Genomic DNA, 22,928 nt, shown 5'->3' with positions numbered 1-22,928 from the left:
TATATTTATATATGAGGATGGGGAAATGGATCTATGTACATATATTTATAGGTTTAGTATTAAGGTAGCAGATGGACATTGGGCCTCCACTCAAGTACTCCCTCAATGCAAGAATACTTTTTTCTATTAAATTGGTATTCTATGATGCTCACCTTCCTGACACAGTTATCAGACATCAAAGAACGAAAAAATCATATCATTGTGTGCTCACCTCCCTAATATGATCGCTGAAGACAAATGGGTGCATAAACAAATGTGGCAAAGAAAGCTGATGGTGCCTAAATATCAAAAAACAAGCGGCCATCTTAGCTGAGAAGCAACAAAGCCCACATGGAAGAAGCGCACCAGCCTGTGCAATGCCGCCATTTTTATGATTTTATATATTTACATAAGTGCACACCTATGCTTATACCTGTATTCATAGCTTTGCTTCCTTGCTCTTTCCTGTTTCCGCTTACCTTCCTCCTCCCCCACCATCATGCCTGCCTTTCTTTTCTGCCTCTTAATAACTCCTCTCAGCTAGATTGCTGCTGTTCTAACACCACAGGAATCTCTGCGTCCTCCTTGATGTTACTTTTAATTTCCTAGTTATTCCCCTGTCATTGTTTGCTCACTGATCCTTCCTGCACCTCCTCCTTCCTGCAGGTCCCTTCAGAATTGTCAGTCCTGTTGCTTCTCAGGTTTGTTTCCCATGCCTATCTGATATTGGTAGGCAAAACAATAATAACAGAGACAAAAGAAGAATAAAACAAAAGAGTGAATGAAAAGAAAAAACACCCTCAATAAAAATATTAATTAATTAAAAAAAAAGAAACAAAAAAAGACTACCAACTTCCCCCCACCAAAAACCAAGTATACATAATTCCAGGTCTATCCGCTGACCTTTATGACTATCTTCCCACTGGTCCTGGGAGGTTCCAGCAACTGTCCCTCCTAGCCTGAAATCTAGTTTGGGGCCTTCTCATGGGTTTTGTGTCTTTGCTTTGCTCCTGTTGCTGGTCTGTTATGTTCCCTTCTGGGTTTGCCCCACTGCGGGGGTGGTAAAGCCAAACACTCCCCACCGTGTGGTCTCAATATTATCCTCTGACTTAGTAGGACTATTTGTATTTTAATGAGTATTTAAAACAAAAACAGTACCACAGAGTCTTCCCAACCATGAATTCCAGTGTGAACAGCTTGTCTAGGAGGGCTAAAAATTAGGTGATGGAGTTTAATTTGGTGAAAGGGTCCAAGAGGCAGGGAGCCAACCAGAACAAACAAACAAAACAAAACTTTACTAAATGAATGGAGTTTACATGGTGGAGTTTTAGGTATTAATCCTTGAAGGTTTAAAAAAAAACTTTATTGAGAGACAGACAGCTTCTTGGCAGCCTTAAATCCCACCATTGGACAAGATAGGCCTGTAGTTCCTAGCAGAGCTGCAACTGATGAAGCTAGGCATGCCTGCATTTGCAGGTAAAGGCAAATCTTCACTATTGCCCCATAGTTTTCCCCTGGAGAAATGATGCTGTCCTGATTGTGACTAACATTTTCTCACTGTGGTGGGCATGAATATTTTAAAATCATTTTATTCAGGGCTTGTACAGCTCTTTTTAAAAAATCATTTTATTTGGGGTTTGTACAAGTCTCATCACAATCTATACATCCATCCATGTATGTATGTGTCAAGCACAAATGTGTCAAGCACATCTGTACATTTGTTGCTATCATCATTCTCAAAACATTTTCTACTTGAGCCCTTAGTATCAGCTCCTGATTTTTCCCAGCTCTTACAGCTCTTATAACAATCCATACATCGTGTCAAGCTCATTTGTACATATGCTGCCATCATCATCTTTTCCAAAACATTCTCTTTATTTCTACTTGAGGCCTTGGTATCAGCTCCTCATTTTTTTGATCCTTTCCCCACTCTCATGAACCCTTGATAATTTATAAACTATTATAATTTTCCTATTTTATACCATCTGCTGTCTCCCTTCATCCATGTTGCTGTTGTTTGTCACCCTGGGGTGGGGATGTTATACACTGATCATTGCAATGGGTTCCCCTTATTTCCCCCCACCTTCCCCCTACCCTATGGTATCACTACTTCCATTACTGTTCTGGAGGGGTTCATCTGTCCTGCATTCCATGTGTTGAGAGCTCTTATCTGTACTAGTGCACATCCTCTGGTCTAGCCAGATTTGTAATGTAGAATTGCCATCATGATAGTGGTGGAGAAGAAGCATTAAAGAATTAGAGGGAAACAAACAAACAAATAATTAGAAGAAAGTTGTATGTTTCATTGGTGCTATACTGCACCCTGGATGGCTCCTCCCTGCCTTGTGACTCTTCTATTAAGGGATGTCCTATTGTCTCCAGATGGGCTTTGGGTCTCTACTCGACATCGCCTTGTTTGCATTAGTATGATTTTTTTGTTCTGGGTCTTCTGATGCCTGGTAACTGATCCTATTGACACCTCATGATCATATAGGCTGACATGCTTCTTCCACGTGGGCTTTGTTGCTTCCGAGCCCGGTGGCTGCGTTTTTATCTTCAAGCCTTTAAGACCTCAGATGCTGTATCTTTTAATAGGAGGGCACCACCAGCTGTCTTTTCTTTTTCTTTTAAACGTTTAATTAGGGGCTCATACAACTCTTCTCACAATCCATACATACATCAATTGTGTAAAGCACATCTGTACATTCGTTGCCCTCATCATTTTCAAAACATTTGCTCTCCACCTAAGCTCTTGGCATCAGGTCCTCTTTTTTCCCCCCTCCCTCTCCACTCCCCCCTCCCTCATGAGCCCTTGATACTTTATAAATTATTATTTTGCCTTATCTTGTCCTGTCTGACATCTCCCTTCACCGCCTTTTCTGTTGTCTGTCCCCCAGGGAGGAGGTCACATGTAGATTCTTGTAATCGGTTCTCCTTTCCAACCCACTCTCCCTCTACCCTCCCAATATTGCCACTCACACCCCTGGTTTTGAAGGTATCATCCAACCTGGATTCCCTGTGCCTCCAGCTCCTATCTGCACAGTGTACATCCTCTGGTCTAGCCAGACTTGCAAGGTAGAATTTGGATCATGATAGTAGGAGGGAGGGGGGAAGGAAGCATTTAGGTACTAGAGGAAAGCTGTATTGTTCATCGGTGCTATCTGACACCCTGACTAACTCATCTCCTCCCCTAATTCCTCTACAAATGGGCTTTGGGTCTCCACTCTATATTTCCCCCTTCATTCACTATGGTAAGATTCTTTTGTTCTGATGATACCTTATACCTGATCCTTTTGACACCTCGTGATCGCACATGCTGGTGTGCTTCTTCCATGTGGGTTTTGTTGCTTCTGAGCTAGATGGCCACTTGTTTACCTTCAAGCTTTTAAGACCCCGGATGCTATACCTTTTGATAGCCGGGCACCATCAGCTTCCTTCGCCACATTTGCTTATATACCCGTTTGTCCTCAGTGACGTATCATGGAGGTGTGCACCCAATGATATGCTGTTTTGTTCTTTGATGCCTGATAACTGACCCCTTTGGAACCTCGTGATCAGACAGGCTGGTGTGTTCTTCCATGTGAGTTTTGTTGCTTCTGAGCTAAATGGCCGCTTGTTTATCTTCAAGCCTTTAAGACCCCAGACACTGTATATTTTGATAGCTGGGCACCATCAGCTTTCTTCACATTTGTTTATTCACCCGCTTTGTATTCAGCAGTTGTGTTGGGAGGGTGAGCATGATAGAATGCCAATTTAATAGAAGATAGTATTCTTGCATTGAGGGTGTACTTGAGTGGAGGCCCAATGTCTTTCCGCCATCCTAATACTAAACCTATAAATATAGGCACATAGATCTATTTCCCCATCCTCATATATAAGTATATTTGCAATATGTACATGCCTTCATCTAGACCTCTATAAATGACCTTTGCCTCCCAGCTCTTTCCTCTATTCCCCTCGCCATCAGCTTTCTTCACTACATTTGCTTATGGACCCATTTTGTCTTCAGTAATATTATTGGGAGAGTGAGCCTCACAGAATGCCAGGTTATTAGAACAAAGTGTTCTTGTGTTGAGGGAATACTTGAGTAGAGGCCCAATGTCTGTCTGCTACCTTAATACTCAACATACATACATACATATATATACATATACATACACAAACACACAGATCTATGTCACTATTGTTAAATATATATATTTACATGTGTACATGCCTGTATTTATACTCTATAAATGTCTTTGGTCTCCTAGTTCTTTCCTCTATTTCCTTTTACTTTCCTCTCGTCCCACCATCATGTTTGACCTTCATTTAACTTTTAGTAATTCCTCTTGGCTACATTGTACTTGGTCAAACCCCAAGCCTTCTATGTCCTCCTTGCCTTTGATTTTAGATGACTTGTTGTTCCCGTCACCGCTTCCTTTCACCACCTCCCCCTCTCCCATGTCCCCCCAGAGCCCGGGCCCATTGTTTTCTCCTCAGGATTGTTTATCCTGCCTATCTTATATAGATAGACATAAGAAAAAAGCCTATAAATAGTTCCAGGTCTGTTTGTTGAGTCCGAGAAGGTTCTGGTGTTGTCCCCTCTAGTGCTATGGGTCAGTGAGGGGACGTCATGTCTCATGGTGGGTCTGGCCCAATGGTCCTCTTTGTGCACTGGCTGTTCCAAGCAAGAATATCATCCTTGGGGCTTGGTGGGCCAGAATGTGGGACACTCTCTCTCCTTCCCTCTTAGTTTGCTCCTGTGTATTGTGAGCAGACCTACTCCTTGTCCCTCTCCCAAGGCTGTATCTTCAGTGCTGTCCTCTGTAGTGCATTCTTCTGGGGAGGGGGGGGTCCATGTAGCTGGGATAGGGGCCGCAGACCTCTCTGTTGGTTCACTGCCTCATACTGGTACGCAGTGAGCATAAATTTATTCCCAGGTGTTACTTGGAAAGGAAAATGGAGGGTTACAATCCTAGATTTCTCACTTTCCTACTTGGACAAGCTACGGAGCCTCAGGAAACCTCAGTTTCCTCAATGTAAAGCATGTGCTATAACAACATCTAACCCTAAAGTTTAAATGACACTCTCAATGTGAAAAAGCTTGGTAAAGGGAAAAATTCTGTACAAGTGAGAGTCATAATAGAGTCTCCTGGTGACCTGAGCTTTTCGGTGGCAGGACTGAGGTAGAGGAATAAGGAGGGTTAAAGAGGGTATAATTTAGAAAAATCCTGAGCCTATACCTGAACACTGATAAACTAGATATTCAATCTCAAAAGTGATCAGGACAGCCACAGCAAAGGTTGCAGAAACCAACGAGCACACTGGAACGCACACCTTCCTTCCACAGAGGGCGATCCCTTACCAGGTTGATGCCATTAGCTTCTATGTGCCTGAGGAGGATGCTGGCCACATGCTCTGTGTCCCATTGCACTCCTGGGTCATCTGGGAAAGCTCTGAAAAGGAGAAGCACACATGAACACTTTTTATAACCCCCAACAGTTTTATTGTCTTATAATTCACATACCATAGGATTCAAGAGTTCAATCACATCAAGAAGAGTTGTATAATCATCACCACAATCAGTTTTAGGCCATTCCTTCATTCTTGTACGTATCATTATTAGCTCCCCATTTCCTCCTAACCTCCCCTACCATACTTCTAAGGACCCATTAATCCAGTTACTGTCTGCGGCAGTTACATAATTTCCTGTCAACTTGAGTGACGGGTGAGTCTGGCCTGTCAATCAGGTCATAGCCAATGATGTCTATGTGGGCATGGCCTTCTCCTCAGGGTTCTGGCAACTCCTCTCTTCCTCCCTGGAGGCAAGGCACACCCTTTCTCTGCTTTCCAGTCCTAATGACAAGCTATCTGGAGACACACTGATGGCAGCCAGATCCCTGGGAGATGCTTCCACCACCACTGGGGCCACAAGATTTTCTACTCACAGGATTGTGATCTTCCTGCATTCGGCATCATTGTATGTGCTCTGAGTCTGAAGAGGAATCCATGGGCTAATATTGAACTTATGGGCTAATTTGGAACTTATGGACTTGATCTGGACAGGGTTTGGGTGTTTTATTGATACATAATCATGTCTTGATATAAAATTCTCTTTTGCATACATGAGTGTCAATTAATTTGTTTCTCTAGTCAACCCAGACTAACACACTGTCTCTATAGATATACCTACTCTGGATTTTATACACAGGACAAAAACATATTAAAAAACAAACATTAAAAACTAGAACAAATTTAAATGATCATAAGGGAGATCAATTGATAAGGTGTTAAATTTTAGCCTAAGTGCATCTGCAAGAATCTACTTTCCAACCAGACTTTAACCCGGTGCTCCAGATGTGAATACAACATAACGGCATGAAGCAGGGAACCAGTAGAGAGGTCTGAGGGGCTGGCCCCAATCCCAGCTACATGGACAGCTGCCCCTCCCCCCAGAAGAATTTACTTCAGAGGACAGCACTGAAGCTACAACTCAGGGAGAGGGACATGTCTGATGTCATGGGAACAAATGAAGGGGGAGGAAGAGAGAGTGGAGCACATCCTGGCCCAACAAGCCTTAGGATGATATCCCTGTTCAGAGCAGCCAATGCACTGAGAGGACTATATGGTTGGCCCCACTTTGAGACATGACATCCCTCACTGACCCATGGCCCTACAGGGGACAACATTGGAGACAGTGCGGAAATTGCGCCCAATATGACCCCACCACTCTGAGGCAAAATACTAAGGGCATGCAACAGAACAGCAAGGCAAGCAAAGCAAGGAAGTCCCCAGGGAATATAAAAAATAGACTTTGGGGCCTGGGTGTGACACCCCATCATACTCCATCAGAAAACACTCAAGATCAACAAACAGACCCTAAACTATTTACAGGTTTTTCCTTTTTTGTCATTAGTTTTTGTTGTTGTTTTCTTTTGTTGCTTTGTTTTGCTCTGTCTTGTTTTTGTGCATATTATTTTCTCTGTAGGTCTTCTAGATAAGATAAGGGGGATAAATAATCTGGAGGAAAAACCAACAGACCAATGGTTCTGGGGACACATGGTAGAGGGGGAGGTGGAGGAAAGGAAGTGGTGTTAACAGACCCAGGGACAAAGGAACAACAAGTGATCCAAAATCGGCGGCGAGGAGGATTTAAGAGGCTTGGTAGGGCTTGATCAGGGGCAATGTAACCGAGAGGAATTACTGAAACCCAAATGAAGGTTGAGTATGATGGTGGGACAGAAGGAAAATAAAGGGACATAGAAGAAAGAACTAGGAGGCAAAGGGCATTTATAGAGGTCTAAATACAGGCATGTACATGTGTAAATATATTTATATATGATGATTGGGAAATAGATATATGTGCATATATTCATAGGTTTAGTATTAAGGTAGCAGATGGACATTGGGCCTCCACTCAAGTACTCCCTCAACACAAGAGCACTTTGTCCTATTAAACTGGCATTCCATGATGTTCACATTCCCAACACGATCACTGAAGACAAAGTGGGTGCACAAGCAAAACTGATGGTGCCCAGCTATCAAAAGATATAGTGTCTGGAGTCTTAAAGGCTTGAAAACAAACAAGCGGCCATCTAGTTCAGAAGCAACAAAGCCAACATGGAAGAATCACATCAGCCTGTGTGATCATGAGGTGTCGATGGGATCAGGTATCAGGCATCAAAGAACAAAAAATCCTATCATTGTGAATGAGGGGCAGTGCAGAGTGGAGCCCCAAAGCCCATCTGTAGGTAATGGGACACCCCCTTACAGAAGGTCTCAGGGAGGAGACAAACCAGTCAGGGTGTAGTGTAGCAATGATGAAACAAACAACTTTCCTCTAGTTCTTAAATGCTTTCTTCCCCCCAAAATCATGATCCCAATTCTACCTCACAAATCTGGCTAGACCAAAGGATGTACACTGGTACAGATAGGAACTGAAACACAGGGAATCCAGGACAGATGAACCCTTCAGGACTAGTGGGGAGAGTGGCGATACAGGGAGGGTGGAGGAAAGGTGGGGTAGAAAGGGGGAACCGATCACAAGGATTTACCTATAACCCCCTCCCTGGTGGACGGACAACAGAAAAGTGGGTGAAGGGAGACCTCAGACAGTGTAAGACATGAGAAAAATACTAATAATTTATAAATTATCAAGGGTTTGTGAGGTGGGAGGCGAGGAGGGAGGGGAAAAATTAGGAGCTGATACCAAGGGTTCAAGTAGAAAGCAAATGTTTTGAGAATGATGATGGCAACAAATGTACAAATGTACTTGACACAATGGATGGATGCATGGATTATGATAGGAGTTGTATGAGCCACCAATAAAATGATTAAATAGAAGAAGAATCCACTTTCCAGTGACTCTGCATGTTAACAAGGCTGTTCACATTCCTGGTCCATGGTCAGAGGGGATTCACCAGGGGTTTAATCCACATATATTTCCCCTTCACTTTAAAAAAGAAACCGAAAAAGCTTTAAAATGGGTCAAAATGGAGATCAAATTATAATTACATTTTGACCTAACTATATCTGCCATAATCCAGTAATCGATTTTACAATGCTCTCTGATAACAGGGCTTTTCACATCCTCCAGCTATGATTGGAGGGAATTCGCCTGAGGCTTAATTAATGTGCAGACCCTGAAAGTGGATTTTGGGCTTCCACTATCATCCACAGCCTTCTGCAAACCAGGTGTTCACATTCTAAGCTCTGATACTAGTCCCTCTTTTAGATTTGGATTATATTATTGACAATCCTTGGATCACACAGGCTGGTGTGCTTCTTCGATGTGGACTTAGTTGATGCCTTCCTTAGGTGGCTGCTTGCTTGAAAACAAGCCTTTAAGACCCTAGTGGATAATCTTCCTGATAGTTGACATCATCTAGTTTCTTTACCACACTTTGCTATAGCACCCATATCTTCAGTGAGCTCTTCATGAGGGTGAGCATCAAGCTGGGACATGTCATAAGAGTTAATTGTTCTTAGATTGGGATGAACACCTTTTCTAATCACGTTCAAAATTCTCCCTGAGTTCTAGAAGGTCTTTTCCCAGTATGGGGAGGGTGTTCTTACCTTTAAAGTACTTAGATTTCAGATAAAGAGAAAAGATATATAAACATGGAACCACTAGAAATCAATACACAATTCCATAGGGTATACTTGGACAGCTTTGTGGTACACTTGCTGCTGAGGGAGAAGAAACAGATATCAGCATGACAAAGTCATCTACAACTTGGGGGATCTAGATGTATTAACAACTAATTGGATGCAAGGCAGAATGATATTATTGAGCAACTGAAGTATGTCATGCTACTGTGACTGAACAAGGTAAGTGTGTACCTCATTACGAAGGCAGCCTACCCTAAAGAAGATTGATGAAAGAGCCCCCTTGGTCCAGCTCATATTGAATGAACACAGCCTCTGTGCCGGCATGTCCAAGCATCAGCAAGACACCTGCTGTGGCAATGCAGCCGGTGCCTTTGGCATCTAGGATGAGGACACTTGGTATTTGGTCAGGATCCTGATCTTTGATAAGACCTGTACTGTGGCTGAGTATGGGGCATATGTGAAAGAATCCTCCATCCTGGACTGGGTTCAGAAATCATAACAGAACTAATGCAAGGCAGGCAGGAAGACCTTGACTGAGAGCAGATTTTGTTCAGGAAGAGGGCAAACGGGATGGGAGTGGATGGAAGGAAACCTTGTCTGAAGCTGAGGGAAGCCCATTCAGGGCTGCTGAGTTATTTAATTAACAGCTTTCTTTTGGAATGAATGAATAAAACAGTGTTTTACTTGAAAGTATGAAAGTTATTACTAAATTTAACCCCATGGAAATCTCTTTAAGACCCCTTTCTGAGTGCTGGTAAGTGGCATGCTTGCCAAGTTGTTAGCATTGGATCTGATTTGATTTTAGTTAGACAGTTTCCCCACCCCTCACCCCACTCAATTAGGGATGGGGCTACATTACATTGTGGATCTCAGGAGCAAAGGTTTTGCCATCTGCAACATCATGTGTCTCCAGCTGGTCACCCCACCGACTGACCTCTTTCTCCCACTTGCTGAAGGCCTTCTGGTCCCACATCAGCTGGTGTGAAGTCAAGGTTTGTATCAAGGCTCGGTATTGTTCATAGTCTTATAGATTGACACCCACCTTGCTTTCTGCTCATGTTCTGTAGTAACACCAAAAATGCTGCTTGAGAGGACATGGGCTCTCTTTGCTCCCCACTGTGCAGGTTCCTAAAACTTCTCTATGACCAACACTCCCCCTGTCCCCTCCCTCCAAATACCTTGTTACTATCTCATCGATTCCAATTCACAGCAATCCTATAGGACAGAGTAGAACTGTCCCAGGGGGTTTCAGAGGCTGTAATCATTACAGATGCACAATGCCATACCGTTCTCCCACATAGCACCTGGCAGGTTCAAACTGAGCACTTAGCCACTGAGCCACCAGGTCTCCTTCTCTTTAAGGACAGAGACTGTTAGATACCTCAATACTGTAGGCAAGGGAGAGTCATTGTGGTTTTTTGAACAGGAAAACAACCTAGGCCTCAACATGAAATAATACAGCTTCCCTCCCAACCCCTTCCTTTACCAAACTCATAGGTTGCTTTCTTTTTTTTTTTTTCATCCCACTCCCTACAGGATGCTTTCTAAAGAAAGTTTTACACCTTTCAAAGCACTATCAATTATTTAGTTTGTCCCAATTTTTATATCTCCATTAGATTATAACTAACATGCATCCTTATAAATAACTCTTGGTATGTCTCTTGGTGTGTCATGCTCTCTTTTCAGGAGACTGCCAGCCTATGGAGTTCATCTCATTCAACTCTCTCAGCTCATAAATGACACAACTCAAGCTCTGAAAGACTGGCAAAGTCACAACTTGTAAGTAGACTTACTGAATTCAGAAAAAAAAACCAAGTCTTTCTTTCCACGTCATCACTCTACCCTTCAAATCAGTAGTTGGTGTTTTCTGCTAGGAAGCCAGAAAAGGAGGACTGTTGGGTCTGAAGGCAGAACTTCCAAGGTCATTCACAAAGGAAGTCTGTAGGACTTTGCAAAACTGTAAACTCGTCACTGGGTGCAAACAAACTTGACTGCTAGTTGGAAGACTGGAGGTTTAAGTCCACCCAGAAGTACCTGGCAAGGAAAGCCTCGTGCTCTATTTCCAATAATATCAGTCACTGCAAACCCTAAGGAACATGGTAGTATTCTGACACATATGAGGTCCCCATGAGTCTCAGTTTACTTGCAGGCAACTGGTGATTAACATTGAAAGCAGGCAATGTACAAAGGAAGAAATCCCAATTACTACCATATATTATTCATAGAATAAAATAAATGCAAAAGTTGGGATACAAAAATTAAAATGAGCCAGCTTCCCTTCTTCAGAAGGGAAAAGATTGGCATGAGTTTAAATAAACAAATCTCACTAAGAAGGCAATTTGGCAGTTTGTGATTATTCATGCCCTTTTGACTCAGTACTTCTAGAAATTTACTCTAAGGGACTATTGTGGAGTAACCAAAGGCTCAGGCAGACCCATTACTTTCTTTGTAATTACAGTGCAAAGAGGTATACTTGACAGCTTTCCAGTTCTACTGCTCTGCCACCATGGAGCAATTTGTCTGACTTCCGAGTTGTGGTTTATGAAAAATGATAAAGATAATACAGAGTTTTCATAGCATGCTCAAAATAAAAGCAAACAAAACATAGATATATACTGAACTTTTCAATTTTGCCTCTGAAGTGTGAGACTCAGACAATAGAGGAATACAAGTACATTAAAATAAGGACTTTGATCCTTAAAACAAAATAAGTTTGCAAAAGAATTTCTAAATAAGGGGGTTGTGAATATATTCATAGCTTTGCCTATATTCCCCAGAAAGCAGAGCTGAGGAGGAAACCACAAATGTGTCTGAGAGGGAGGGAAGTGGAGAAGAGCCAACACAGGAAAGCCTCACTTATGGGTATTGGCTGCACGATTCTATGGGACTATCTGATACGTTGTATGAACAGAACCTCAAAACTGTTCATCTGTCCAGGAGGAGAAAGAAGAAAGTTCTTATCTACTGACTCATCATCAGTCACCCACAATCCCTCAAAGAGCCACTCTATAGGGTTAACACTCTCCAGTATGTCAGGGTTTATGCACTCTTGGCCACCTTACATTCTGAGCAGAGTAAGCTTGGGGCAGAGAGTAAGAGGTGCAGAGTGGTCCTCAGGGGAAGATCTGCCAGATAGGTCTAGCTTGGGGTTGGTAGGAGTCTGCACAGACCTGGAGGCACAGCAGGAGCTGAACCAAGAGAGTTGTGAGGTGCCCAACCACCAAGGCTGGAATCATAACTGAAAATTATCATTCCTAAGTGCACATCAAGCACTGTGCTAAGTTTCTGGGATATAAACATGAACACAAGTCATAGAAATTGGTTATTATGTTGAAAGTAGGCAATTTACAAAGGAAGAAATGCAAATTGCCAACATATTGGTTCTGCTTCTCAGAATCAAAGAAATGCAAAATTAAAACATGCTGGCTCTGCAGACATGGGCACAGGGAAAGGCATAGGGCCTAGAGTAGCTGAGGGTTGGGATGTTGTAAGATAAGAGTTTCCCAGGGAAGGAGGCAGGAATTCCAGGCATAGTAGCAGTATGGCTTGTTTTAAAAGGATCAAATCTCAAACTCACTCACTGCTTACAACTTAAAGCAATCCCATAAGACAGGGCAAAATTGCCCTTTTGAATTTCTGAGGTGATAACTCTTTACCAGAGTGGACAATGTCATTTCTTCCACGGAGCAACTGGTGGGTTCAAACTGACCTTGTGATTATCAACCTAATGTGTAACCAATTATGTCACCAGTGTTCTTCATGGTTTGTTGAGGGCACAATTAGTCATTGGTTTGAAGTGCATGAAACACCTCATGGAGATGACAGGGCTGAGTTTAGCTTTAAGGACTCTGGGGAGAGAAATATTGGCATTGTGGAGGCTATTTGATACACAGAGGAAGGCAATTCTTGTCAATCTTTTGGTGTAATATATACAATCCTGAGAACCTCTTTCCTGAGTTTATTTGGTAAACAGTGTTAATACTTAAATCAAGCAGCGTCTCTCTATTTGTTAGAGTTCTTACAGAACAATGTATTTTTTCCTACTGGCCATGTATTTTCAAACCTCGACCTTTCCTCTGCATCTCCCCTTCCCCCACTAAAAATTTAGGAGAGATGGGGGAATATGGCCACCCACTAACCAGCACAGGAAGATCTGCTCCGCAACTACTGGAGAAGTCCCACCAGGAGGGACATCCTACACTTACTGAGCATAGTCAAATAAGGGATGAAATTAAGAAATTATTTGAAACAAATGAGAACAATAATACAACATACCCAAACCTTTGAGACATAGCAGAAATAGTTATCAAAGTGCAATTTATAACAATTACAAATATGAAAAAGAGGAGCAATTGAAAACATTAACAAGATAAGAATTTGTTTTTTTGAAATGAAAATTGAAAAACAAAATTGAAAAACCAAGAGAAGGTGCAAATAACTAGAATTAGAGATGCAAAGGGCAAGATGACAACAGATACAAGTGAGAGAATAATAATACATTACTATGAAAGACTACGCTCCAAAAAGTTCGATAATCTAGAAGAGATGGAGAAATACTTATAAATATACCATCTATTCAAATGAATGCAGATCGATGTAAAAATGCAAACAGACCATAACAAAAAAGAAATAGAGAATATCACTGAGAAACTTCCAACCAATAAAAGTCCAGGACCAGATGGCATCACAGGAAAACCCTACTAAGGATTCAAGAAAGATCTATCATCAATTCTAAGTAGACTATTCCAAAATATAAAAAGGGGACACACCAACAAACTTCCAAATTCATTCTATGAATTAAGTATAACCCTGATTCCTAAACCCCACAAAAGACAGAAAACTACAGACCAATATCCCTCATGAACATAGATGCAAAAATTCTCATCAAGATTCTGACCAACAGAATCCAACAACATATTAAAAATATCATCATAACCAAGTGAGATTCATACTTGGGATACAAGCAGGGTTCAACATTTAAACAACAACCAAAGTAATCTTCTACATAAACAAGGCAAAGAATAAGAACTACAGGATCAATATATGCAGAAAACACATTTGAAAATATCTAATACCCATTTCTGATGACAAAGATTCAGTTAAATAAGGACAGAAGGGAAATTCCTCAGCATAATAAAAGTCACACATGAAAATCGAACTATCAACATCATGCTCAGTGGGAAAAACTGAAAACATTTCCCTTGAAAATGAGAAGTAGGCCAGGATGCCCCCTTTCACCAATCTTATTCAACATTGTGTGGGAAGTCTTAGCACCATTAGACAACAGAAAGAAATTAAGGGAGTACAATTGGGCAAAGAATAAGTGAAGCTGAGAGGACGGGAGAAAGGGGAACCAATCGCAGTGATCCACACATACCATACACCGCTCTACAAGGGGAAGAACAACAGAAAACATGGGGGAAGGGAAACAGCGGTCGATGTGAGAGATGAAAAAATAACAATGTACAGTCTATCAGGGGGCTATGAGGGTGGGGAGGAAGGGGAGAGACAGAGCTGATACCAAGGGTTCAACAGAAAATAAATGTCTAGAAACGAATGAGGGCAACATATGTACAAACATGCCTGATTCTATTGATGCATGGATTGTAAAAGAGTTGGACGAGTCCCCAATAAATGATTAAAAAAAGAAGTGAAGCCCTCGCTATTTGCAGATGATATAATTTTATGTATAGCGAACCCCAAGGACTCCACAAAAAGACTGCTGCAAAGAATTGAAGGATTTGGCAAAGTAGCCAGATATAAGTTTAATAAGCAGAAATCAGTCGGATTCCTATATATCAGTGATGGGAGTTCCAAAAAGGATATCAAGAAAACAGTACCATTTATATTAGCGACACAAAAGATAAAGTACCTAGGAATAGACCTAACCAAAGAACAAAAGACCTGTACAAAGAAAACCACAGAACATTATTACAAGAAAACAAAGGAAACCTACACAATTGGAAGATTATCCTATGTTCATGGGTAGGAGACTTAATATTATGAAAATATCAATACTTCTTAAAGTACCATATATACTCCAGCATAAGCTGACCTGACTTTCTGCCGAGGCACCAAATTTTACCACAAAAACTGCATTAAACGTGTTGAAAAACTTGGCTTTTACTCGAGTATATATGGCCATCTATAAATACAATGCAATTCTGATCCAAATTCCAGCTTCATTTTTAAAAAGAAACAGAAAAACTAATTACCAACTTCATATGGAGATGGAAGAGCAAAGAACTCAAAAGTTGGCCTTGTCCTCCCTGACCTCAAATTACCTCCTACTGCACAGCCTGATACTTGGACAATGGCAGAGACATAGACCCACGGAATGGGATAGAGATCTGGAAACAAAGATATCTACCTACAGGTGACTTTTTTTTCTTTTTTTTTTTACAAAAGATCAAAAATATTAAATGGGAAAGGGATAGCTACACTGCTTGAAACAAATAGTGATGGATTTCTTTTTGAAACTGATGGCGGTAGAAATTATACAATTATGCTTGATCTAATTATGGGCTGTTATTATATCTGTAAGAGCTTCTAATAAAATGATTTTTTAAAAATTGGGATTTCTAGCTGCAGAAGAATGAAACAGAACCCATACCTCACCCCATGCACCCAAACCAACTCAAGATGGATTAGAGACCTAAATGTAAACCCCAGAGCTATAAGGATCATCAATGAGTAGATTGGGACACACTCATGCCTACTGCAGAGCCTACTAAATCTAGTAAAGGGAGCACACACAGAGGAAGACAAAATAGATGACTGGGTTGGTTAAAAATAAAACACTTCTGCACATCAAAAGGCTTCACAAAAGAATAAAACGAGAGCCCATGGATTGGGAACATTTTTTTTTCTTAGCAAAGACACAATGGACAAGGGGCTAATTACTAAAATCTGTAGAATTCTGCAACAGTTCAATAGAAAAAAAAATAATTCAATTAAAAGGTGGGCAGAGGACACGAATAGAAAATTCATAAAGAATGGCATTCAAATGGCTACCAAATCAATGAGGAAACGCTCAGGATCACTAGCCATCTGGGGAATGCAATTCAAAACAACTATACAGCCTAATTAAAACAAACAAACAAACAAATAGAGAACAACACACGCTGGAGAGAGGGTTCAGAGATTGGAACTCTTATACACTACTGGTGGTGGAGAACAACATGGCACTACATAAAACAACTGGGAATAGAAATACCCTAAGACCCAGCAATATTCTTGCTAGGCACACAAGGGGATACCCTCTGCACCCCCCCCAAAAAAAAAACCAGAAAAAAGCTCCAATGGGCGGTATTTTCTTTCTTTTTTGGTGGGGGCGAAATTTTCATAGTACAGATGTTTCCTACTAGGCGAGCATTGAGAAACTCACTGAGTTAGTGCACCCAGTTGTATCACCTGGGAAGGTTCTCCCGTCACAGTGAATTTTTTCTTAAAAGCAGTTTTGCTTGAAACTTGTTTTCTGTGATAGCCGATTTAAGAGAATCCCAGGTGGCTGTGAAATTTTGTTTCCTGCTGGGACAAATGCCACAGAAACTGTTGTCATATTGAACCGAGCTTACAAGGACAGCGGTCTGAGAAAAACTCAAGTGTCTAAGTGGTTTTCTCATTTCAAAAAAGGTTCAATGTCTATTGATGACAAATCTAGTTCTCAATGACTGTCAACTTCCTGAAAGGATGAAAATGTCAACAGAATTCGTGCACTTATGCTCGACGGTGGGCCTTTGAAGAGATGGGGAAGTTATCTGGACTAACTTGAAACTCAGTTCAGTGAATTTTAACTGAAGATTTGGGAACGAGAAGGGCCGCTGTGAAATTGGTGCCTTGGGTTCCGACTGACTAGGAAACAAGAGTGTCGAGTGGAAGCATGCCTGCTTAAGAACAACTCTGAAGCAACCCAGACTTTTTCTCCAAGGTGACGAGACATGGTGCTATTCTTACGGCCTTGAAGGTAAACATCAATCAAGCCACTGGAAGATTCCATCGTCACCTCACCCCCCCCAAAACCTGTTAAGTGAAATCAAAGTTTTGCTCACTAACCCCATTTGTATAAATAGTGTCTAGTCACTTAAGAATTTAATTTATACAATTCAACAATTCATGTATTGTAGAATGAAGCCAGCCAATACTTTCATAATTTTTCTTTATCAACAGTGTCTTAAATTCTATACTATTAGCTAAATTAATGACTACCAATATAATTGCCTTATACCTCAAGAGGATGATTTATAATGCTCTATATCATTAAATGATAATGATATCTCCAAAGTGAACTGGAAGCATGTATAAACCATAGACATAAGAATGGATTTGGGGCTTGCACTTAATTCTAGAACAATTAGTTCTTATGACATGGCCCTACTTGACATTCATCCTCATGAAGAGATCACTGAGTGCAACAGCAAACTGTGGTGAAGAAACTAGATGGTGCCCAGATATCAGAAACAATAGCATCTGGGTGTTAAAGGTTTGTCTTCAGACAAGCAGCCATGTAAGGGAGGCATCAACTAAGTCCACATGGAAGAAGCACAGTAGCCTGTGTGATTCAAGGATTGTAAATAATATATTGCAAATCTGAAGGAGTTGGAATGGTACCAAAGCTTAACTTGTGATCAGCTGGTTTGCAGAAAGCTACAGATGACAAGGGAAGCCCAAAATCCATTTGCTTGCTATCAGACAGAGACAATTGTAAAGTCATTTTGGCCGATGTAATTAAAACACAATACCTTATCATTTGCTCTTCCTTTAGACCCATTTTAAAGTTGTTTAAGCGTTAATATTTTTTGCTTTCTTTTTGAGGCTTTTCTATGTTTTGTCTAGTCATTATTGTTGGGTTTTTTTTGCTTGTTTGCTTCCTGTTTGTATTTTGTATGATCATCTGTATATGAAATCTAGGATAGATAAATCTATAATTAGCTAGGGGCATGGCAGGGGAGAATGGGGGAGAAAAGGGGAGCTACAATGATTATAAGGAGAAAATGTTCTGAAATTGAGTGTGGTGATAATCTTCATATAATTAAGTAATTAAATTGTATGGTATGTTAAGTGTATGCCAATAACAATATTTAAAATTTTTCTTATGTTTTCAGTGAAAGTTTACACAAGAGTTTAGGTTCCCCTTGACCAATTTCTACAAAAGTGGTTCAGTGACATTGGTTACATTTTTTACAATGTGGGAACATTCTCATTATTTCCATTTTAGTTGTTCTGTTTTTCCTACACATTCTAATGACTCATGCTAGCTGGCACCTTTTAGAATCCTGTCCAGAGTCAGAAATGCTTCATGGGAACCTCCTGTGAAAGCTGCCAATTCCTTTGGCCACCAGGCTTTGGCAAGGAAAGCTGGTGGGTGAAGGTACTCCTCCCTTCCCCCAGGGCAAAGGCAGACTACACAGTCTTTGCTGCCGGAACTCCACCAGGATTGGGTAATAGCTTACCTCTTTTGAAATCCGAGTGCCACTTTTGCACACTGCACTCTGAACTTTAATACAGAGAAGGCTCACGCTCCCTTATTTGGTCTGGTGGCTTGTGCAGCCCAAGCAGGAAGGTTCAGCCTGCCCAGCCCCCACCCACCTCCAGCACATTTCTAAACTGAAAGACTTCCTTTGTCATCCAAAGCAGGCAAAGGTCAGTAGTTTTAATACTGGGACAAGCAGAGAGGGTGGAAGATTACCTGGGGTCGGTTCTGTTCAGGGGCCTGTGACTATGAATACCGTGGCCCAAAGGGCCAATCTGGGATGTAACTTAAGGGCTCACAGTTCTTGGGAACGAGTTGGTGCGTGGCTGCTGAAGCGCAACGGAAGCCAATAAATTGACTATGAATGAAGGAGGTCTTCGCTGAAGGAAGGTTTGAGATCTGACAAATGAAAGTAAGGCAACTCTGGGAGTGTCTCTGGGTCACTCATGACTCACAGAAAGGAAAAGAAACGAAGGGGGAAGGAATGAGTAGAAGGGAAAAGGAGAATATGATCTAAGATAAAGAAAAAAGCGAGTGTATATGTATATGTGTGTGTATATAAACATATATATATCAATTAAGATTAAGTGTTTGCTCTACAAAGTGCCAGTTCCATAACCAGCTTAAGAGCCCGAATGTCCCAGGTGACACTTGTCTTCCTAGGGCAGCGGTTCTCAACCTGTGGGTCGCGACTCCCTTGGGGGTCGAACAACCCTTTCACAGGGATCGCCCGATTCATAACAGTAGCAAAATTACTGTTATGAGGTAGCAATGAAAATAATGTTATGGTTGGGGGAGGGGGGGTCACCACAACATGAGGAACTGTAATGAAAGGGTGGCGGCATTAGAAGACTGAGAACCACTGCCCTAAGTCTACATAAACCCCTCACCTTAGCCCGAGTTCATTTATTTTATTTTCTCAGAAGGAAATAAAAATTCTGCTCGCTCTTCATTCCCCGACAAAGCAGCTTAGCACTTGCTGGTCTCCAAACCTCATGTCCTTTTCCTATTCGCTCACAAAGAAACTAGTGCCAGAAAAGGGCTGTAAGGTGTCTGAACATATCACAAAAAGTCGCCTAAGCAGAGGATAAAACCAACGGGGGCAGTATTTGAACACTGTTAATATTCTTTTGAAGCAAGAACAAAGGGGCAGTAGCATAACCTTTTGACAAATTTCTGTCTTTTGGTGTCTGAAATTTCTGCCTTGCTGCCAATTTTAAAGAACCAAACTGAGGGTTACTTCAGAGAAGGGGTCATCCTGATTTTGGCATGTTCCTAAAACATCATCATATGTAGAAACAAGACAAGATGGAAAGGTAGAGAGAAGGGATACCGCATGCCCCTGTGTTACCCAGGGCCTCACTCACAGTAAGCCACAGACTTCCTGGTTGCTAAGCACCCGCTGGAATTCTAAAGGCAGCAAGAGAACTCTGGACTCTGGGGAAGCTTTGAAGTGAACATGTCACTTTATCATTTAGATTTCACAGAGCTTTGTGCAAGATGATATAAGGGATACAAATGGGCAGAAAGATGAAACAAGTGTTCAAATAATGAAATCCAGAGGGGGGGGATAGCATTGTAAGAAAGAAGCCTAAATGCTCTGGGTTCAGAGAAGAAAATACAATGTTCTATTGTGTGGATCCCAGATGGTTTCAGAAAGGAATCACTTGTGATAGATTAGGGTGAACAGATCTTCCAATAGGGGCTAACCTGGACCGACGACTGCATCGCTAGCATTAGAAAACAAGAAGTTCCGTTTGGCTGGGGCACAGAGCGTCTGCCATACTATAGAAGACTGATGTATAACGAGGAGTTACTGGGAGATTTCCAGTGAGGAGTGGCCAGATAAGGCATGTTTCAGGTATTCATGCAGTAGCCAAGAGCTATCGCTAAAGTAGAATCAATCATACTTAGCAGCTGATTGGATGGTCTGAACAAGGAAGTAAACGGCACTAAAGTGATCCCAGTTTTAAACACGAATGACCCTATTTTCGCAAAACTGCATCCCTTTAAAGTCAAGTGCTGTCTTGGTTTGCAGAAGGCTATGGATGGCGGTGAAAACCCAAAATCGATTTGCAGAGCCCCTATTTTTAAGTCTCCCCTTAACCTCCGCAGTCCATTGACCAGGGATATGAATAGTCTTGTCTTCAGGTCAGAGCACTGGAAAACCAAACTCACTGCCTTTGAGTCGATGCTGACTCATAGCAACTGTGGGATACAGATAGATTTCTCCCAAGTTGTCTCCCCCAAATATATACCAAACCTAAGACACTGCCTGCTACAAATGGTAAATGGCTCTACACTTGGAGGTCAACGAAAGCAGGCCAGAGGCTCTTCTCCCTAAGGGTTTTCAGCCATCTAAAGAAGTGGTTCTCAATCTGTGGGTCTTGACCGCTTTGGGGGTCGCTTAAGATCAACATAAAACACATAAATATTTCACAATATATAATTACATATTGTTTTGTGATTAATAACTATGCTTTAATTATGTTCAATTTGTAACAATGAAAATACATCCTGGATATCAGATATTTATATTACGATTCATAACAGTAGCAAAATTACAGTTATGAAGTAGCAACGAAAATAATTTTATGGTTGGGGTGTCACCACAACATGAGGAACTATATTAAAGGGTCATGGCATTAGGAAGGTTGAGAACCACTGATCTAAAGCAATCAGACAGTCCAGTCTGTCCCACCCTAAGTAGGACCCGCTCCCTTCTGATAAGGTAGTGGTTTGTTCCCTCGAAGGAGAGGACAAAGTCAAGGTAGCTTGTATTGCCTGTGACACAACCCCTTCCTGTTTCTTATGTGGTCTTCTGTAATCAAGGGGGCTTACATGTCTCCAAAGATATATAAGCCTTGGTTGGAAATAAATCTTTCTCCTGCCCTCCTCTCCTCCTGCATCCCATGTGGACTACCAAGAAGGGCTGAGGTGAGCATGCTAAAATGAAATGTGTCTGCCTCCTTTATTTTACCTCCTCTTCTATCTCTCTTATTCTCTATGACTTTACCATAACCTTTATATATCATAACTGTATGATTATGCTTATCAGACCCATGATAGTGTGAGGGGCTGGTTTCCCCCACTAGCAACCATATAGAAGAGAGTAGAACTACCCATCCCTCTAACTCTTCAAGGGAGTAGAAAGTCCCATGTTTCCACCACGGAGCAGCTGGTAGTTTTCAGACTGTTGACCTTGTGGATTGCAGTTCAATGTATTACCACTGTGCCACCAAGGCTCCTCATGCTACAGATATAGTTAGGTTAAAACTTAACATCTTACCATTTGTTTTCCCTTTTGATCTATTTTAAGCAACTTGCTTTAATTTGTTCTAATAGAAGGTAGAACATACAAAACATGACTCTAGGAAAATTGGAAGTCATTAAAAAAGAAATAGAATGTACAAAGATTGGTACTCTAGGCATTAGTGAACTCTAGGTATTAGGAAAGTGGACGGGGACTAGTCAATGTGAATCTCATAATCATACGGCTATCTATGCTGTGAATGACAACTGTCGGAGAATGGTGTCACATTCATAGCTAAAAAGAAGAGTTCAAGATATATCCTGAAATATAATACTGTCATTAATAAGATAATATTCATTCAGGAAGATCAGTTAAGATAAGTATACTCAAACTTATATACATATCATGAATCTCAAAGATGAAACATTGACATTTTACCAATATCTATATCCTAAAAATGATTAACCATGAAATCACATAGCATTAATAAAAATTGGTGATTGCCAGGAAAGGAAGGGAGGGAGCAGATCTCAACCTGGCACCAAGCCTTGAAGGCAACATATTGGCATGAGGCAGCAAACTAATCGAGAGGTCTGCGCAGCTGGCCCCAATTTCAGCTACGTTGACCCCCTTTCCCAGAAGATTGCTCTATAGAGGACAGCACTAAAGATACAGCCTGGGGAGAGGGGTGGGTCTGACCAGACAACACTGAAGCAAACTAAGAGGAGGAGGAGGAGGAGGAGGAGGAGGAGGAGGAGGAGGAGGAGGAGGAGGAGGAGGAGGAGAAGAGAACAAACCACATCCTGGTCCACCAGGCCCCTAGGACAATATTCCTGCTCCAAGCAGCCAATGCACAGAGAGGACCATAGGGTTGGACCTACCACAAGACACAAGTCCCCTTACTGACCCATAGTGCTATGGAACAGCACTGGAAACACAGTGTGGGCATTGTGCCCTGTCTGACACCCCCCACCAGTACCACCACGGGGCAACACTACGGAGCATAACAGAGCAGCAAGGGGAGCAAAACAACAAAGTTCCTGAGGAATCCTGAAGATAGACTTTGTGGGGCAGGGCTTGGCACCTCATCAGATTCAATCAGAAAACATTCCTAAGGTCAGCAGACAAACC

The 22,928-nt window shown here is 41.6% G+C and overlaps 1 protein-coding gene across 3 annotated transcripts in view; it reads right to left on the bottom strand.

Moving 5' to 3' along the window:
* PIGL (phosphatidylinositol glycan anchor biosynthesis class L) overlaps positions 1 to 22,928 on the bottom strand; it is a 102,945-nt gene that overhangs the window by 33,838 nt on the left and 46,179 nt on the right. For all 3 annotated transcript variants that reach the window (XM_075561038.1, XM_075561036.1, XM_075561037.1), the window contains one exon: positions 5,327 to 5,417. In XM_075561038.1, the coding sequence (XP_075417153.1) occupies positions 5,327 to 5,417 (91 nt within the window). The remainder of the gene's footprint in view (positions 1 to 5,326; positions 5,418 to 22,928) is intronic.

This window comes from Tenrec ecaudatus, chromosome 10 (assembly GCF_050624435.1).
Source record: "Tenrec ecaudatus isolate mTenEca1 chromosome 10, mTenEca1.hap1, whole genome shotgun sequence".
NCBI lineage: Eukaryota > Metazoa > Chordata > Mammalia > Afrosoricida > Tenrecidae > Tenrec > Tenrec ecaudatus.
Note: the sequence above shows the minus strand (reverse complement) of the source record. Positions and strands in the feature narration are given on the sequence as shown.